This window comes from Tachyglossus aculeatus, chromosome X3 (assembly GCF_015852505.1).
Source record: "Tachyglossus aculeatus isolate mTacAcu1 chromosome X3, mTacAcu1.pri, whole genome shotgun sequence".
In the NCBI taxonomy this organism is placed as follows: domain Eukaryota; kingdom Metazoa; phylum Chordata; class Mammalia; order Monotremata; family Tachyglossidae; genus Tachyglossus; species Tachyglossus aculeatus.
The window spans coordinates 14,145,509-14,159,964 of NC_052099.1; the positions used below are offsets into that span (position 1 = coordinate 14,145,509).

Here is a 14,456-nt window from a genome sequence, read left to right on the forward strand (position 1 = left end):
CCCGGGGCCGAGGCCGGGGTGGAAATCGCCTCCCTGAGCGGGCGGGCGGGAAGCGGGGCCGGGATATTGGAGAGCGGGAGGGGAAGAGGGGGAAGAGGGGGAGCGTTCATCGAATTATTAAAGAAGGGCCGTTCGTTCATTCGTTCATTCATTCATTCATTCATTCATTCAATCGTATGTATCGAGCGCCCACTGTGTGCGGAGACGCCAACCCGAGTCCTCCGGCAAGAAGCTGGAGCGCCCGGGAAAGAACCGGGATGCACGCGGCGTGGCCGAGGTGATTGCTGGGATCCTTTACACCCCAAACGCCTCCCAACTCGGCCCCTGGGATATTTTGACGCTTTTTGATATATTTGGATATTTTGGATATTTAAACGCTTTTCTCCACCGCGCTCGCGGCCTAGGAGGGGGGAGACGGACGCCGAAACGAGACATCTTCCCCAAGTCAAACAAATCGAATGGTAAATGCGTCCAGGCCCTCAGCAATTCATATATTATTCTATATATATGAATTCTATATTATTCTATATATTATTGTATATATATTATATGTATTATAATATATTATATTGTAAATATATTATTGTATATATATTATACATATCCTCCACGCTTCGATATTATATACTATTGCATATATATAATGCACAATATATTGTAATATATAATATTATTGTACATATATTATACATATGTAATATATTATATATCATTGTATATATATTATACATAATATATAATATATTATATATTATTGTATATATATTATACATAATATATAATATATATTATTGTATATATATCATATATGTACAATAATATATATTACACATATGTATAACATATATACAATAATATATAATATATTATACATATTGTGTATAATATATATACAATAATATATAATATATTATATACTATTGTATATATGTTATACATATTATGTGTACTATATATTATTGTACATATATTATATATATATATATATTATATATATTGGCCAATAACTATATATAACAAATACCATTATAATAATAATAATTACTACATACAGTACTAAGAGCTTAGTAAAGTGCAAAGCACCTACTACAGTGCTTTATATACAATAAGTGCTCAATAAATATGATGGAATACGAATTCATCATCATCATCAATCGTTATTTATTGAGCACTTACTGTGTGCAGAGCACTGTACTAAGCGCTTGGGAAGTACAAATTGGCAACATATAGAGACAGTCCCTACCCAACAGTGGGCTCACAGTCTAAAAATAATGTAATAATAATGATAACGACGATGGCGTTTATCAAGCGCCGCCTGTGTGCCAAGCGCCGTTGCCGGCGCTGGGGGGGTTCCAAGGCGGTCGCCCGGGGGGGGCTCCCGGTCTTCCTCCCCGTTTTCCAGATGAGGTCACCGAGGCCCAGAGAATGGTAATAATAATAACGATGGCATTTATTAAGCGCTTACTACGTGCCAAGCGCTGTTCTAAGCGATCAGGTGGTCCCACAGTCTTAACTCCCATTTTCCAGATGAGGTCACCGAGGCCCAGGGAAGTGAAGCGACTCGCCCAAAGCCACCCAGCTGACAGGTGGCGGAGCCGGGATTCGAACCCGGGACCTCGGACTCCAAAGCCCGGGCTCTTCCCACTGGGCCGCGCTGCTTCCCTATAAAACGGGGGGGGTGTCGATTCCCGCCGTCGGTCGTTCGACCGTATTTATAGAGAGCTTGCTGAGCGCCGGACACCGTACTCGGCGCTGGGGAACGATACCGATGCATTCGTTCGGTCCTATTTATTGGGCGCTTACCGCGTGCGGAGCCCTGTACTAAGCGCCGGGGGAGTACACGTCGGCAACGTAGAAAAACGGGCTCACGGTCTAGGAGGGGGAGATGGACGACAAAACCAAACACGCGGACAGGTGGTCTAGTATCTACCCCGGCAGTTCAATCAGAGGTATTTATCGGGTGCTTACTAGGTGCAGAGCACTGTACTAAACGCCTGGGCGAGTACACTGCAAGAGAATCCGCAGACCATAATGGGCACGGCGTTTGGTGCGTAGTGGAAAGAGCGCGAGCTTGGGAGTCGGCCGTCATGGGTTCGAATCCCGCCTCCCCCACGTGCCTGCTGCGTGGCCTTGGGCAAGTCACTTCACTTCCCTGGGCCTCAGTTCCCTCATCTGTCGAATGGGGATTAAGACTGTGAGCCCCCCGTGGGACAACCTCATCTCCCAGCGCTTAGAACAGTGCTTTGCACATAGTAAGTGCTTAACAAATACCAACATTATTATTATTATTATTATTATTGTAGTAAGTGCTTAAAGGAACACCATTATCGCTATTACGGATGTGTTTAGGCGTTTGCGTGCCAAATATACGTCTAATTTGAGTCAAATATATTCACGGATTATGGGAGATCCGTGATATATTTGAGTTATCCGCCTCTTGGCCGTCTTTTGCATCGTCACCTCTAATTCACTGATTTTTCCTGGCCCGTTTTCTCCCTTCACCGGGAGCACTGGGGCATTTTTCCAGCTTTTCACCGACTCCTCGCAGCCACTTCCCGGCACAATTAACAATAATAATAATAATAACGACGATAATTAGCAACAACAGTAGCGACGGCATTTGTCGCACGCTTCCTAAGCGCTGGGACAGATCCAAGCAAATCCGACGGCGGGACTCGATGGGAAGATCCCGGGCTTCGGAGTCCGAGGTCGGGGGTTCGAGCCCCGGCTCCGCCAACTGTCAACCGTGGGACTCTGGGCGAGTCGCTTCATCATCATCATCATCAATCGTATTTATTGAGCGCTTACTATGTGCAGAGCACTGTACTAAGCGCTTGGGAAGGACAAGCTTCACTTCTCTGGGCCTCAGTTCCCTCATCGGGAAAACGGGGGTGAAGACCGGGAGCCCCCCGTGGGACCGCCCGATCACTCTGTAACCGCCCCAGCGCTTAGAACAGCGCTTTGCACGTAGTAAGCGCTTAACAAAGGCCGTCATCATTATCGTCTTGGCACATAATAAGCGCTTGACCGATGCCATTATTACGAGAAGCAGCGCGGCTCAGCGGAAAGAGCCCGGGGGCCACGGGTTCAAATCCCGGCTCCGCCGATTGGCAGCTGGGGGGACTCTGGGCCAGTCGCTCCACTTGTCTGGGCCTCGGTGACCTCATCTGGAAAATGGGAGTTAAGACTGCGAGCCCCCCCACCGGGGGACCGCCCGATCACCTTGTAACCTCCCCGGCGCTTAGAACGGTGCTTGGCACATAGTAAGCGCTTAATAAATGCCATCGTTATTATTATTATTCTCTGGGCCTCTGCGTGACTTTGGACCAGTCGCTTCACCTCTCTGGGCCTCATTTCCCTCATCTGGAAAATGGGGATGAAGACAGGGAGCGCCCCCGTGGGAGCGCCCCCGCGGGACGCCCTGTAACCTCCCCAGCGCTTAGAACGGTGCTTGGCGCGTAGTAAGCGCTTAATAAACGCCGTCGTTATTATTATTATTATTATTCTCTGGGCCTCTGCGTGACTTTGGGCCAGTCGCTTCACCTCTCTGGGCCTCAGTTCCCTCATCTGGAAAACGGGGATGAAGACTGGGAGCGGCCCCGCGGGATGCCCTGTAACCTCCCCAGCGCTTAGAACCGTGCTTCGCGCGTAGTAAGCGCTTAATAAATACCATCATCATCATCATCATTATTATTATAATGCAGTCCCAGTCCCCCACGGCGCTCACGGTCTCAATCCTCATTTTACAGGGGAGGGAACCGAGGCCCCGAGAAGCGAGGCGACTTGCCCGGGGTCGCGCGGCAGGCGGGCGGGATTTGAACCCGCGACCTCGGCCTCCCAGAGCCACCACGCCCGGCTGCCGCTCCTCTGCGACAATAAACGGACCCGCTCCCCGCCCTCGGTGAGCTGACGGTCGCTCTGCCGCTTCAAAATCCCCCCGCCGTGAAGGCCGCCTTCTTCCCCCGCCCCGAGACGGCGGTCCGACTCACCGCGGCGGGCGGCGCGTCCCCGGAGCTGTTGAAACCCGGACGCTTCCGACGGTGCGTATTTATCGGGAGCTCCCAAGCGCTCGACGGACACCATCGTCAGTAGACAGCCCGGACACGGAGAGGGAGCGGGAATTACGCTACCTTGGCAGCAGCCTCCGCCGACTCGCGCTTGTGTTTGCCGATGCTGTGCTCCACCTCCTTGATTTTCAGCTGGGCGTCGTTGTTCTGCTCTTTGTACTTTGCCGCTGTGGCGTATTTGGCCTTAATGATGTTCTCCTGGGTCGCGATGACTTCCTTTTGCCGGGCTAACTCCTCCTGGGCTTGCTTTACCGCTTCCTACGGGATGAAGGGAGCAGAGGATGAGGGCGCGGGTCCCGGCAGAGGCCCGCGGCCGGGACGTCGCGGACGGGTTTGGGAAAACGCAGCCGATATTGGGCTCCGAGGAAATCGCGGGCGCTGTGGTTGGCTGTAATGATAATAACGATGGCGTTTAGTAAGCGCTTGCTAGGTGCGGAGCGCCGGGGGGATGACAGGGTGATCCGCTCGTCCCCCGCGGGGCTCCCGGTCTCCCTCCCCGTTTTCCGGATGAGATCAGAGGCCCAGAGAAGTGAAGTGACCTGCCCAAGGTCACCCGGCTGACGGGATTCGAACCCGCGGCCTCCGACTCCGAAGCCCGGGCTCCCGCCGCCGGGCCACGCCGCTTCTCCAGATTGGAGGCAGCGCTTTGGACGCCCCTTCAGTAATGAAAGGAGGGAATATTCATTCATTCATTCAGTCAGTCGTATTTATCATCATCATCCTCAACATCAATCGTATTTATTGAGCGCTTACTATGTGCAGAGCACTGTACTAAGCGCTTGGGAAGTACAAATTGGCAACATATAGAGACAGTCCCTACCCAACAGTGGGCTCACAGTCTAAAAGGGGGAGACAGAGAACAAAACCAAACATACTAACAAAATAAAAGAAATAGAATAGATATGTACAAATAAAATAGAGTAAAAAATATGTACAAACGTATTTATCGAGCGCCTCCTGCGTGCCGGGCACTGGACCGAGCGCTTGGGAAGTCCGAGAGCAGCCCTTCCGGGCCCACGCTGATGAAGTTGCCTTTTAGACTGTGAGCCCACTGTTGGGTAGGGACTGTCTCTATGTGATGCCAATTTGTACTTCCCAAGCGCTTAGTACAGTGCTCTGCACATAGTAAGCGCTCAATAAATACGATTGATTGATTGATTGATTGATTGATTGGAGACGGACGGCCAAGACGCTTCCTAGCCCAACGGCGGGTTCGTTCCGATTTGTTTTGAAAAATTCATTCCTTCATTATCATTCATTCCCGACTTACTCCTCGAACAGATCGGGCGTTAGCTCAGTGGAAAGAGCCCAGCTTGGACGTCCCGGGCGCTCAGCACACGGTAGGCGCTCGGGAAATACGACCGAATGAATGAATGAGTGGGGTCGGGAGGCACGGGCTCGAATCCCGGCTCCGCCAGCCGTCAGCGGGGTGACTTCGGGCAAGTGGCGTCACTTCTCCGGGGCCTCGGCGACCTCAGCTGGGAAACGGGGATTTAAGACCGCGAGAACCGCCGTGGGACAACCGGATCGCCTCCCCGGCGCGCAGAACGGTGCTTTGCGCCTAGTAAGCGCTTGATAAACGCCGTCGTCGCTGTTGCTCCGGTGAAAAAAGCGAATCTCGGGGTCCGAGTGGCAATCCTTTCCAGACCGTCCTCAACTTCTTCAAACGTCACCTCCCTACGGGACGCAATTCGCGCTGCCCGTACATTTCCCCAGTATCCGAGCACCCCTTCGGGGTCCTGGGCTTCCGGAGCTTCTCGGGAAACTTTCCAGGTTGCGAAAAGGGGGGGGAAATAAATAAATAAATAAAAATCACCTTATTCTTGGCCACGTCGGCCGCCACGGATTCGATCTCCTCCTCGTGGGACCGGATCGCCTCGTTGACGGCAGCGATCTGTTGGCCGTAGGAGGTCTGCTCTCTCTTGAGCTCTTCCAGCTCCAAAGTCACGGCGTCGACCTCCTAGAATAGAGTCGCGAGGATCAAAATCAATCAATCGTATTTATTGAGCGCTTGCTATGTGCAGAGCGCTAGAGGCGGCGTCACTGAACGGGAGGGGGAAATAACCCGCCTTCCGTTTCTCAGCCCCCACGCCAACTCTGGAGACCGGATCCGCTCCCGTGGCTTCAACTGTCGCCTCTATAATAATAATAATGTTGGCATTCGTTAGGCGCTTACTATGTGCTTGTGGGGGGGGGATACAAAGCGATCAGGTTGTCCCCCGTGGGGCTCACAGCCTTAATCCCCGTTTTCCCGATGAGGGAACCGAGGCGCAGAGAAGTGACTTGCCCCAGGTCACGCAGCGGACAGGTGGCGGAGCCGGGACTCGAACCCACGACCCCCGACTCCAGAGCCCGGGCTCTTGCCACCGAGCCACGCTGCTTCTCCCTCGTTTCCCGCTGCCTTCGGGACGTTTCCGCTTGGGTGGCCCACCGAGGCCTCGGAGCGGGCATGCCTCGAACAGAGCTCCTCTCGAACGGGGACCCCCCGTCTCCGCAGACGCCCCCGCGCCCATCCTCCCTGCCGCGTGAGCCCGTAACCCGCCTCGGATCTTCCCGTTCGGTACCGATGAGACGGCCAATGGTATCCGGGAAGTCCTCGTTACGCGTTAAACGCTGTACTGAGCGCCGGGGTAGCCCCGAGTCCCCGTCCCGCACGGCGTTCGCAGGCTAAGTGGGGCGTTGGGACGTCCAGTATGTCGCCCGCTTCTACCTTCGCATCTCTTCTCCCTCCACCCAATCTGCTTCCAGGCTGGGCCACGAAGCAGCACGGCCTGGTGGGCGGAGCCCGGCCCAGGGGGGGTTGTGGGTTCTAATCCCGCACTCCGCCGCGTGACCACGGGCAGGTCACTTCACTTCTCCGGGCCTCGGTGCCCTCCTTGGGATGGAGACTGTGACCACCCAACCACCCTGTAACCTCCCCAGCGCTCAAAACAGTGCTTGGCACATAGTAAGCGCTCAATAAACGCCGGCATTATTATTATTATCATCCATCCCAGTGCCTAGTACAGTGCCTGGCAGAGGGTAAGCCCTTAAAGACCGTCGTTCTAAGTATCATCTCCCGCCCGGACCAGCGCATCAGACAACCGGACCGTGAGCCCGTCGTTGGGTAGGGACCGCCGACTTGTAATAATAATAATAATGACGGTGTTTATTAAGCGCTTACTATGTGCCAAGCACCGCTCTAAGCGCCGGGGAGGTTACGAGGTGATCGGGTGGTCCCACGGGGGGCTCACAGGTTTCATCCCCATTTGGTAATGATAATAATGGCATTTATTAAGCGCTTACTATGTGCCAAGCACCGTTCTGAGCGCTGGGGAGGTTACGAGGTGATCAGGCTGTCCCACGGGGGGCTCACGGGCCTCATCCCCATTTTATAATGATGATAATAATAATAATGGCATTTATTAAGCGCTTACTATGTGCCAAGCACTGTTCTAAGCGCCGGGGAGGTTGCAAGGTGATCAGGTGGCCCCACAGGGGGCTCACAGGTTTCATCCCCATTTTATAATGATAATAATGGCATTTATTAAGCGCTTACTATGTGCCAAGCACCGTTCTAAGCGCCGGGGAGGTTACGAGGTGATCAGGCTGTCCCACGGGGCGCTCACGGGCCTCATCCCCATTTTATAATGATGATAATAATAATAATGGCATTTATTAAGCGCTTACTATGTGCCAAGCACCGTTCTAAGCGCTGGGGAGGTTAGAAGGTGATCAGGTGGCCCCATGGGGGGCTCACAGGTTTCATCCCCATTTTATAATGATAATAATGGCATTTATTAAGCGCTTACTATGTGCCAAGCACCGCTCTAAGCGCCGGGGAGGTTACGAGGTGATCAGGTTGTCCCACGGGGGGCTCACAGGTTTCATCCCCATTTGATAATGATAATAATGGCATTTATTAAGCACTTACTATGTGCCAAGCACCGCTCTAAGCGCCGGGGAGGTTACGAGGTGATCAGGTTGTCCCACGGGGGGCTCACAGGTTTCATCCCCATTTGATAATGATAATAATGGCATTTATTAAGCACTTACTATGTGCCAAGCACTGTTCTAAGCGCTGGGGAGGTCACAAGGTGATCAGGCTGTCCCACGGGGCACTCACGGGCCTCATCCCCATTTTATAATGATGATAATAATAATGATGGCATTTATTAAGCGCTTACTATGTGCCAAGCACCGCTCTAAGTGCCGGGGAGGTTACGAGGTGATCAGGTGGCCCCACGGGGGGCTCCCGGTCTTCATCCCCATTTGACAGGTGAGGGAACTGAGGCCCAGAGAAGTGAAGTGACTTGCCCAAAGTCCCCCAGCTGACAGTTGGCGGAGCCGGGGTTTGAACCCACGACCTCGGACTCCAAAGCCCGGGCTCTTTCCGCCGAGCCACGCCGCCCCCCTTAAGCACTTAGTACGGTGCTCTGCACACAGTAGGCGCTCAATAAATATGGCTGAATGAATGAATGAATGAACTAACTGACCTTACGGCCCATCCGCTTTCGCTCTGCTCTCTGGCCCGGAATTCCCTCCCCTTTCCCATCTGCCCGACGACGACTCTCCCCATCTTCGAGGCTTTATTAAAAACCCATCGCCCACAGGCCCCCCGGACTCAGTGCTCACTTCCTCGCCTCCCACTTACTTCCCAAGCGCTTAGTCCAGTGCTCTGCACATAGTAAGCGCTCAATAAATACGATTGATTGATTGATTGATTGATTGATTCCACGTCACCCTTACGCTCGGGTTCTCGCCCTCCGCCCGCCCCTCCGTGCGTACCCCGACTGATTTAGACCTCTGGCCGGCTCCCCCCGCTAGACCGTAAGCTCGCTGTGGGCAGGGAAGGTGTCCGACCAACTCGGTCGCAGCGTGCTCTCCCGAGCACTTGGTACGGGGAGCGCGGAATAAGCCCGATCGCGGGCGTGACGGGGATTTTCCCGGAACTCTACGTTTTGGCCGTGGGACTCGCGCTCGCCCGAGAGAACGCCGAATCCAGACATGCGCGCCGTGGTTCCCTTTCCGTTCGGCTCTCCGCCAAGCCCTCGCTCCTCTTCCCAGGTCCCGCTCTCCTTCCAACGATCCAAATCCCTCCCTGCTCCCTCCCTCCCAAATGCTCCCCGGCGCGGCCTGGCTTCCCAGTTGGAAATCGCCACCTGCTTCCAAGGCCCCACATCGTTTCCCCCCACGCAAAACGGTCCGTGCAGATTTTGGCGGAGGACGCAGGCGAGGGACCGGAAGAGACGAGCTGCGTACGGCCGCCTTTCCGCGCCGCCGCCATTTCCTCGACTCACTTCCGCGTCGGAAACGACGGCCGGCGGCCGGGACTCACCTGCTGCTTTTCTTTCATTTTTTTATTCGAAGCATCTGCCTTTTTTTTGGCCCCGTCCAGCTGCTTCTGGGCATTCTTCAGTTCTTTCTCTCGTTCAGCCTCCGCGTTTTTCATTTTCTTCTCCAACGACTGGTACTTCTCTTCCGCCTTTTTCTGGATCTCCTTGGTGTTCCTTAGGGTCTCTTCGCTTTCCTCTGGAGACAAAAAGTGCAATAATAATAATAATAATAACAATAATAATAATGATGTCGGTATTTGTTAGGCGCTTACTAAAAATACCCGTTCGGAGTTTTGCGGGCCGTGACCGCCATCTGACATAAGCGTTGCCCCCCCCGGCGCCGGCTGTCCCGTTTCAAAGCGAGAGTCATTCACTCAGTCGTATTGAGCGCTTCCTGCGTGCACAGCGCTGTACTAAGCGCCTGGGAAGCCCGAGTCGGCAACATCTAGAGACGGCCCCCGCCCGACACCGGGCTCACGGTCTAGAAGGGGGAGACGGACGACGAAACGCGTGTCAAAATAATCAGAACGGATCGAATGATAATAATAATTGTTAAGCGCTTACTATGTGCAAAGCACCGTTCGCTGGGGGGGATACAAGGCGATCGGGTCGTCCCGCGGACTTCACTCCCATTTTCCAGATGAGGTCACCGAGGCCCAGAGAATGATAATGAGGGCATTTATTAAGCGCTTACTATGTGCCAAGCACCGTTCTAAGCGCCGGGGGGGGTTACAAGGCGATCGGGTGGTCCCACGGGGGGCTCCCGGTCTTCATCCCCATTTTACAGATGAGAGAACTGAGGCCCAGAGAAGTGAAGTGACTTGCCCCAAGTCACCCCGCTGACAGTTGACGGAGCCAGGATTTGAACCCACGACCTCTGACTCCAAAGCCCGGGCTCTTTCCACTGAGCCACGCTGGAGAATAATAATAACGATGGCATTTATTAAGCGCTCACTATGTGCCAAGCACTGTTCTGAGCGCTGGGGAGCTTACAAGGCAATCGGGTGGGCCCACGGGCTTCATCCCCATTTTATAATGATAATAATGGCATTTATTAAGCGCTTACTACGTGCCAAGTACCGTTCTAAGCGCCGGGGGGGTTACAAGGTGAGCGGGTGGTCCCACGGGGGGCTCACGGTCTCCATCCCCATTTGACAGATGAGGTCACTGAGGCCCAGAGAAGTGAAGTGACTCGCCCAAAGTCACCCAGCTGACAAGTGGCGGAGCCGGGATTTGAACCCCTGACCTCGGACTCCAAAGCCCGGGCTTTCCACTGAGCCACACTGGAGAATAATGATAATAATAACGATGGCATTTATTAAGCACTTACTACGTGCCAAGCACCGTTCTAAGCGCTGGGGAGGTTACAAGGCGATCGGGTGGGCCCACGGGGGGCTCACCGGCTCCATCCCCATTATATAATGATAATAATAGCATTTATTAAGCACTTACTATGTGCCAAGCACCGTTCTAAGCGCCGGGGAGGTTACAAGGCGATCGGGTGGTCCCACGGGGGGCTCCCAGTCTTCATCCCCATTTTACAGATGAGAGAACTGAGGCCCGGGGAAGTGAAGTGACTTGCCCCAAGTCACCCAGCTGACAGTTGACGGAGCCAGGATTTGAACCCACAACCTCTGACTCCAAAGCCCGGGCTCTTTCCACTGAGCCACGCTGGATAATAATAATAACGACGGCATTTATTAAGCGCTTACTATGTGCCAAGCACTGTTCTGAGCGCTGGGGAGCTTACAAGGCGATCGGGTGGTCCCACGGGGGGCTCACGGGCTTCATCCCCATTTTATAATGATAACAATGGCATTTATTAAGCGCTTACTATGTGCCAAGCACCGTTCTAAGCGCCGGGGAGGTTACAAGGCGATCGGGTGGTCCCACGGGGGCTCCCAGTCTTCATCCCCATTTTACAGATAAGAGAACTGAGGCCCGGGGAAGTGAAGAGACTCGCCCAAAGTCACCCCGCTGACAGTTGACGGAGCCGGGATTTGAACCCCTGACCTCGGACTCCAAAGCCCGGGCTCTTTCCACTGAGCCACACTGGAGAATAATGATAATAATAATGATGGCATTTATTAAGCGCTTACTATATGCCAAGTACCGTTCTAAGCGCCGGGGAGGTTATAAGGCCATCGGGTGGGCCCACGGGGTTCATCCCCATTATAATAATCGCATTTAATAAATAATAGCATTTATTAAGCGCTTACTATGTGCCAAGCACCGTTCTAAGCGCCGGGGAGGTTACAAGGCGATCGGGTTGTCCCACGGGGGGGGGGGGGCTCACGGTCTTCATCCCCATTTTACAGATGAGAGAACTGAGGCCCAGGGAAGTGAAGTGACTTGCCCCAAGTCACCCAGCTGACAGTTGACGGAGCCGGGATTTGAACCCACGACCTCTGACTCCAAAGCCCGGGCTCTTTCCACTGAGCCACGCTGGAGAATAATAATAATAATAACGATAGCATTTATTAAGCGCTTACTATGTGCCAAGCACCGTTCTAAGCGCCGGGGAGGTTATAAGGCCATCGGGTGGGCCCACGGGGTTCATCCCCATTATAATAATCGCATTTAATAAATAATAGCATTTATTAAGCGCTTACTATGTGCCAAGCACCGTTCTAAGCGCCGGGGAGGTTACAAGGCGATCGGGTTGTCCCACGGGGGGGGGGGGGCTCACGGTCTTCATCCCCATTTTACAGATGAGAGAACTGAGGCCCAGGGAAGTGAAGTGACTTGCCCCAAGTCACCCAGCTGACAGTTGACGGAGCCGGGATTTGAACCCACGACCTCTGACTCCAAAGCCCGGGCTCTTTCCACTGAGCCACGCTGGAGAATAATAATAATAATAACGATAGCATTTATTAAGCGCTTACTATGTGCCAAGCACCGTTCTAAGCGCCGGGGAGGTTACAAGGCGATCGGGTGGGCCCACGGGGGGCTCACGGGCTTCATCCCCATTATATAATGATAATAATAGCATTTATTAAGCGCTTACTATGTGCCAAGTACCGTTCTAAGCGCTTGGGGGGTTACAAGGCGATCGGGTGGCCCCATGGGGAACTCACGGTCTCCATCCCCATTTTACAGATGAGAGAACTGAGGCCCAGGGAAGTGAAGTGACTTGCCCCAAGTCACCCCGCTGACAGTTGACGGAGCCGGGATTTGAACCCACGACCTCTGACTCCAAAGCCCGGGCTCTTTCCATTGAGCCACGCTGGAGAATAATAATAATAATAACAGTGGCATTTATTAAGCGCTTACTATGTGCCAAGTACCGTTCTAAGCGCCGGGGAGGTTACAAGGCGATCGGGTGGTCCCACAGGGGGCCTCACGGGCTTCATCCCCATTTTATAATGATAATAATGGCATTTATTAAGCGCTTACTATGTGCCAAGCACTGTTCTAAGCGCCGGGGAGGTTACAAGGCGATCGGGTTGTCCCACGGGGGGCTCACGGTCTTCATCCCCATTTTACAGATGAGAGAACTGAGGCCCAGGGAAGTGAAGTGACTTGCCCCAAGTCACCCCGCTGACAGTTGACGGAGCCGGGATTTGAACCCACGACCTCTGACTCCAAAGCCCAGGCTCTTTCCATTGAGCCACGCTGGAGAATAATAATAATAATAACAGTGGCATTTATTAAGCGCTTACTATGTGCCAAGCACCGTTCTAAGCGCTGGGGAGGTTACAAGGCGATTGGGTGGGCCCACGGGGGGCCTCACGGGCTTCATCCCCATTTTATAATGATAATAATGGCATTTATTAAGCACTTACTATGTGCCAAGCACCGTTCTAAGCACCGGGGAGGTTATAAGGCCATCGGGTGGTCCCATGGGGGGCTCACCGGCTCCATCCCCATTATATAATGATAATAATGGCATTTATTAAGCGCTTGCTATGTGCCAAGCACCGTTCTAAGCGCCGGGGAGGTTATAAGGCCATCGGGTGATCCCACGGGGGGCTCACCGGCTCCATCCCCATTATATAATGATAATAATGGCACTTATTAAGCGCTTACTATGTGCCAAGCACCGCTCTAAGCGCCGGGGAGGTTACAAGGCGAGCGGGCGGGCCCACGGCCTTCACCCCCATTTTCCAGATGAGGGAACCGAGGCCCAGGGAAGTGAAGGGGCTCGCCCCAAGTCACCCAGCCGGCGAGTGGCGGACCCCCCGACCTCGGACTCCAAAGCCCGGGCTCTTTCCGCTGAGCCGCGCTGATGAAGGGCCTCCTTCGGCCCCCTCGGAAGCTTGGCCCGTTTTCCCCCCCCAAATACCGGGAAAGTCTGCGTTCTCACCGATAATTTTCCCCAGGGCGTCCAGCTCTTCTTGCTGCTTGTGGTAGGAGCTCTGCTGCAGCTTGATTTGCAACAGCTCCGCCTCCTCCGATTTCATTTCCCACTGTTGTTTCAGCCGGCGGTACCTGAAAGAAAGGGTTCGTGACGGTGGGCCAGTCATTCTTTTACGGGGGCGGCGAGAGGACGGTCGCACCGGAGGCTCGAGCCCGAGAACGGCACCTGTTCCGCGCGGGGGGCGGATCGAAATATCCAACCGGCTTCAACCCGCGGTCGGATTTCAGGCTGGAGATTCGGGAAGGCCCAGGTTCGGGGGCGGCCGGAGATTTCGGATTCAACGGGCTGCGAGCGCCGGAGTGCGCGCCAACGTACGGCGAGGGGAAGTGAGCGCGGAAGGGATAACGCGAGAGTAAGGGCGGATGAGAGCTGGGGGAAAGAAAGTTCAGCCGACGAAGCCCCTTGGAGGACGTAAAGTTCAGAAAGGCTTCGGAGAAACGGCCCAAGCGCTTAGTACGGTGCTTGGGAAACAGTACGCGCTTCACTCGTGCCACGATTGTTTTTATCATCATCATTAGTAGTAGTAAAATAGTTGGAAAATATTAGCACGTCACACATACCACGATTGGTTTTTATCATTACCATTATTAGCAGTAGTCGTAGTAAAACAGTTGGAAAATATTAGCACGTCGCACGTGCCACGATTGCTTTTATCATTATCATTATTAGTAGTAGTAGTAGTAGTAAAATAGTTGGAAAATATTAGCACGCCAC

At 53.3% G+C, this 14,456-nt stretch overlaps 1 protein-coding gene across 2 annotated transcripts in view; it reads right to left on the reverse strand.

The window, feature by feature from the left end:
• SMC2 (structural maintenance of chromosomes 2) overlaps window positions 1–14,456 on the reverse strand; it is a 107,222-nt gene that overhangs the window by 23,862 nt on the left and 68,904 nt on the right. For both annotated transcript variants that reach the window (XR_005457051.1, XM_038770361.1), the window contains exons 17-20: window positions 13,689–13,813; window positions 9,385–9,578; window positions 5,884–6,027; window positions 4,131–4,325 (exon numbers count right to left, since the gene is read on the reverse strand). Coding sequence is in view for 1 of the 2 variants with exons in the window: in XM_038770361.1 (XP_038626289.1) it covers window positions 4,131–4,325; window positions 5,884–6,027; window positions 9,385–9,578; window positions 13,689–13,813 (658 nt within the window). In the remaining variant the exon portion in view is untranslated. The remainder of the gene's footprint in view (window positions 1–4,130; window positions 4,326–5,883; window positions 6,028–9,384; window positions 9,579–13,688; window positions 13,814–14,456) is intronic.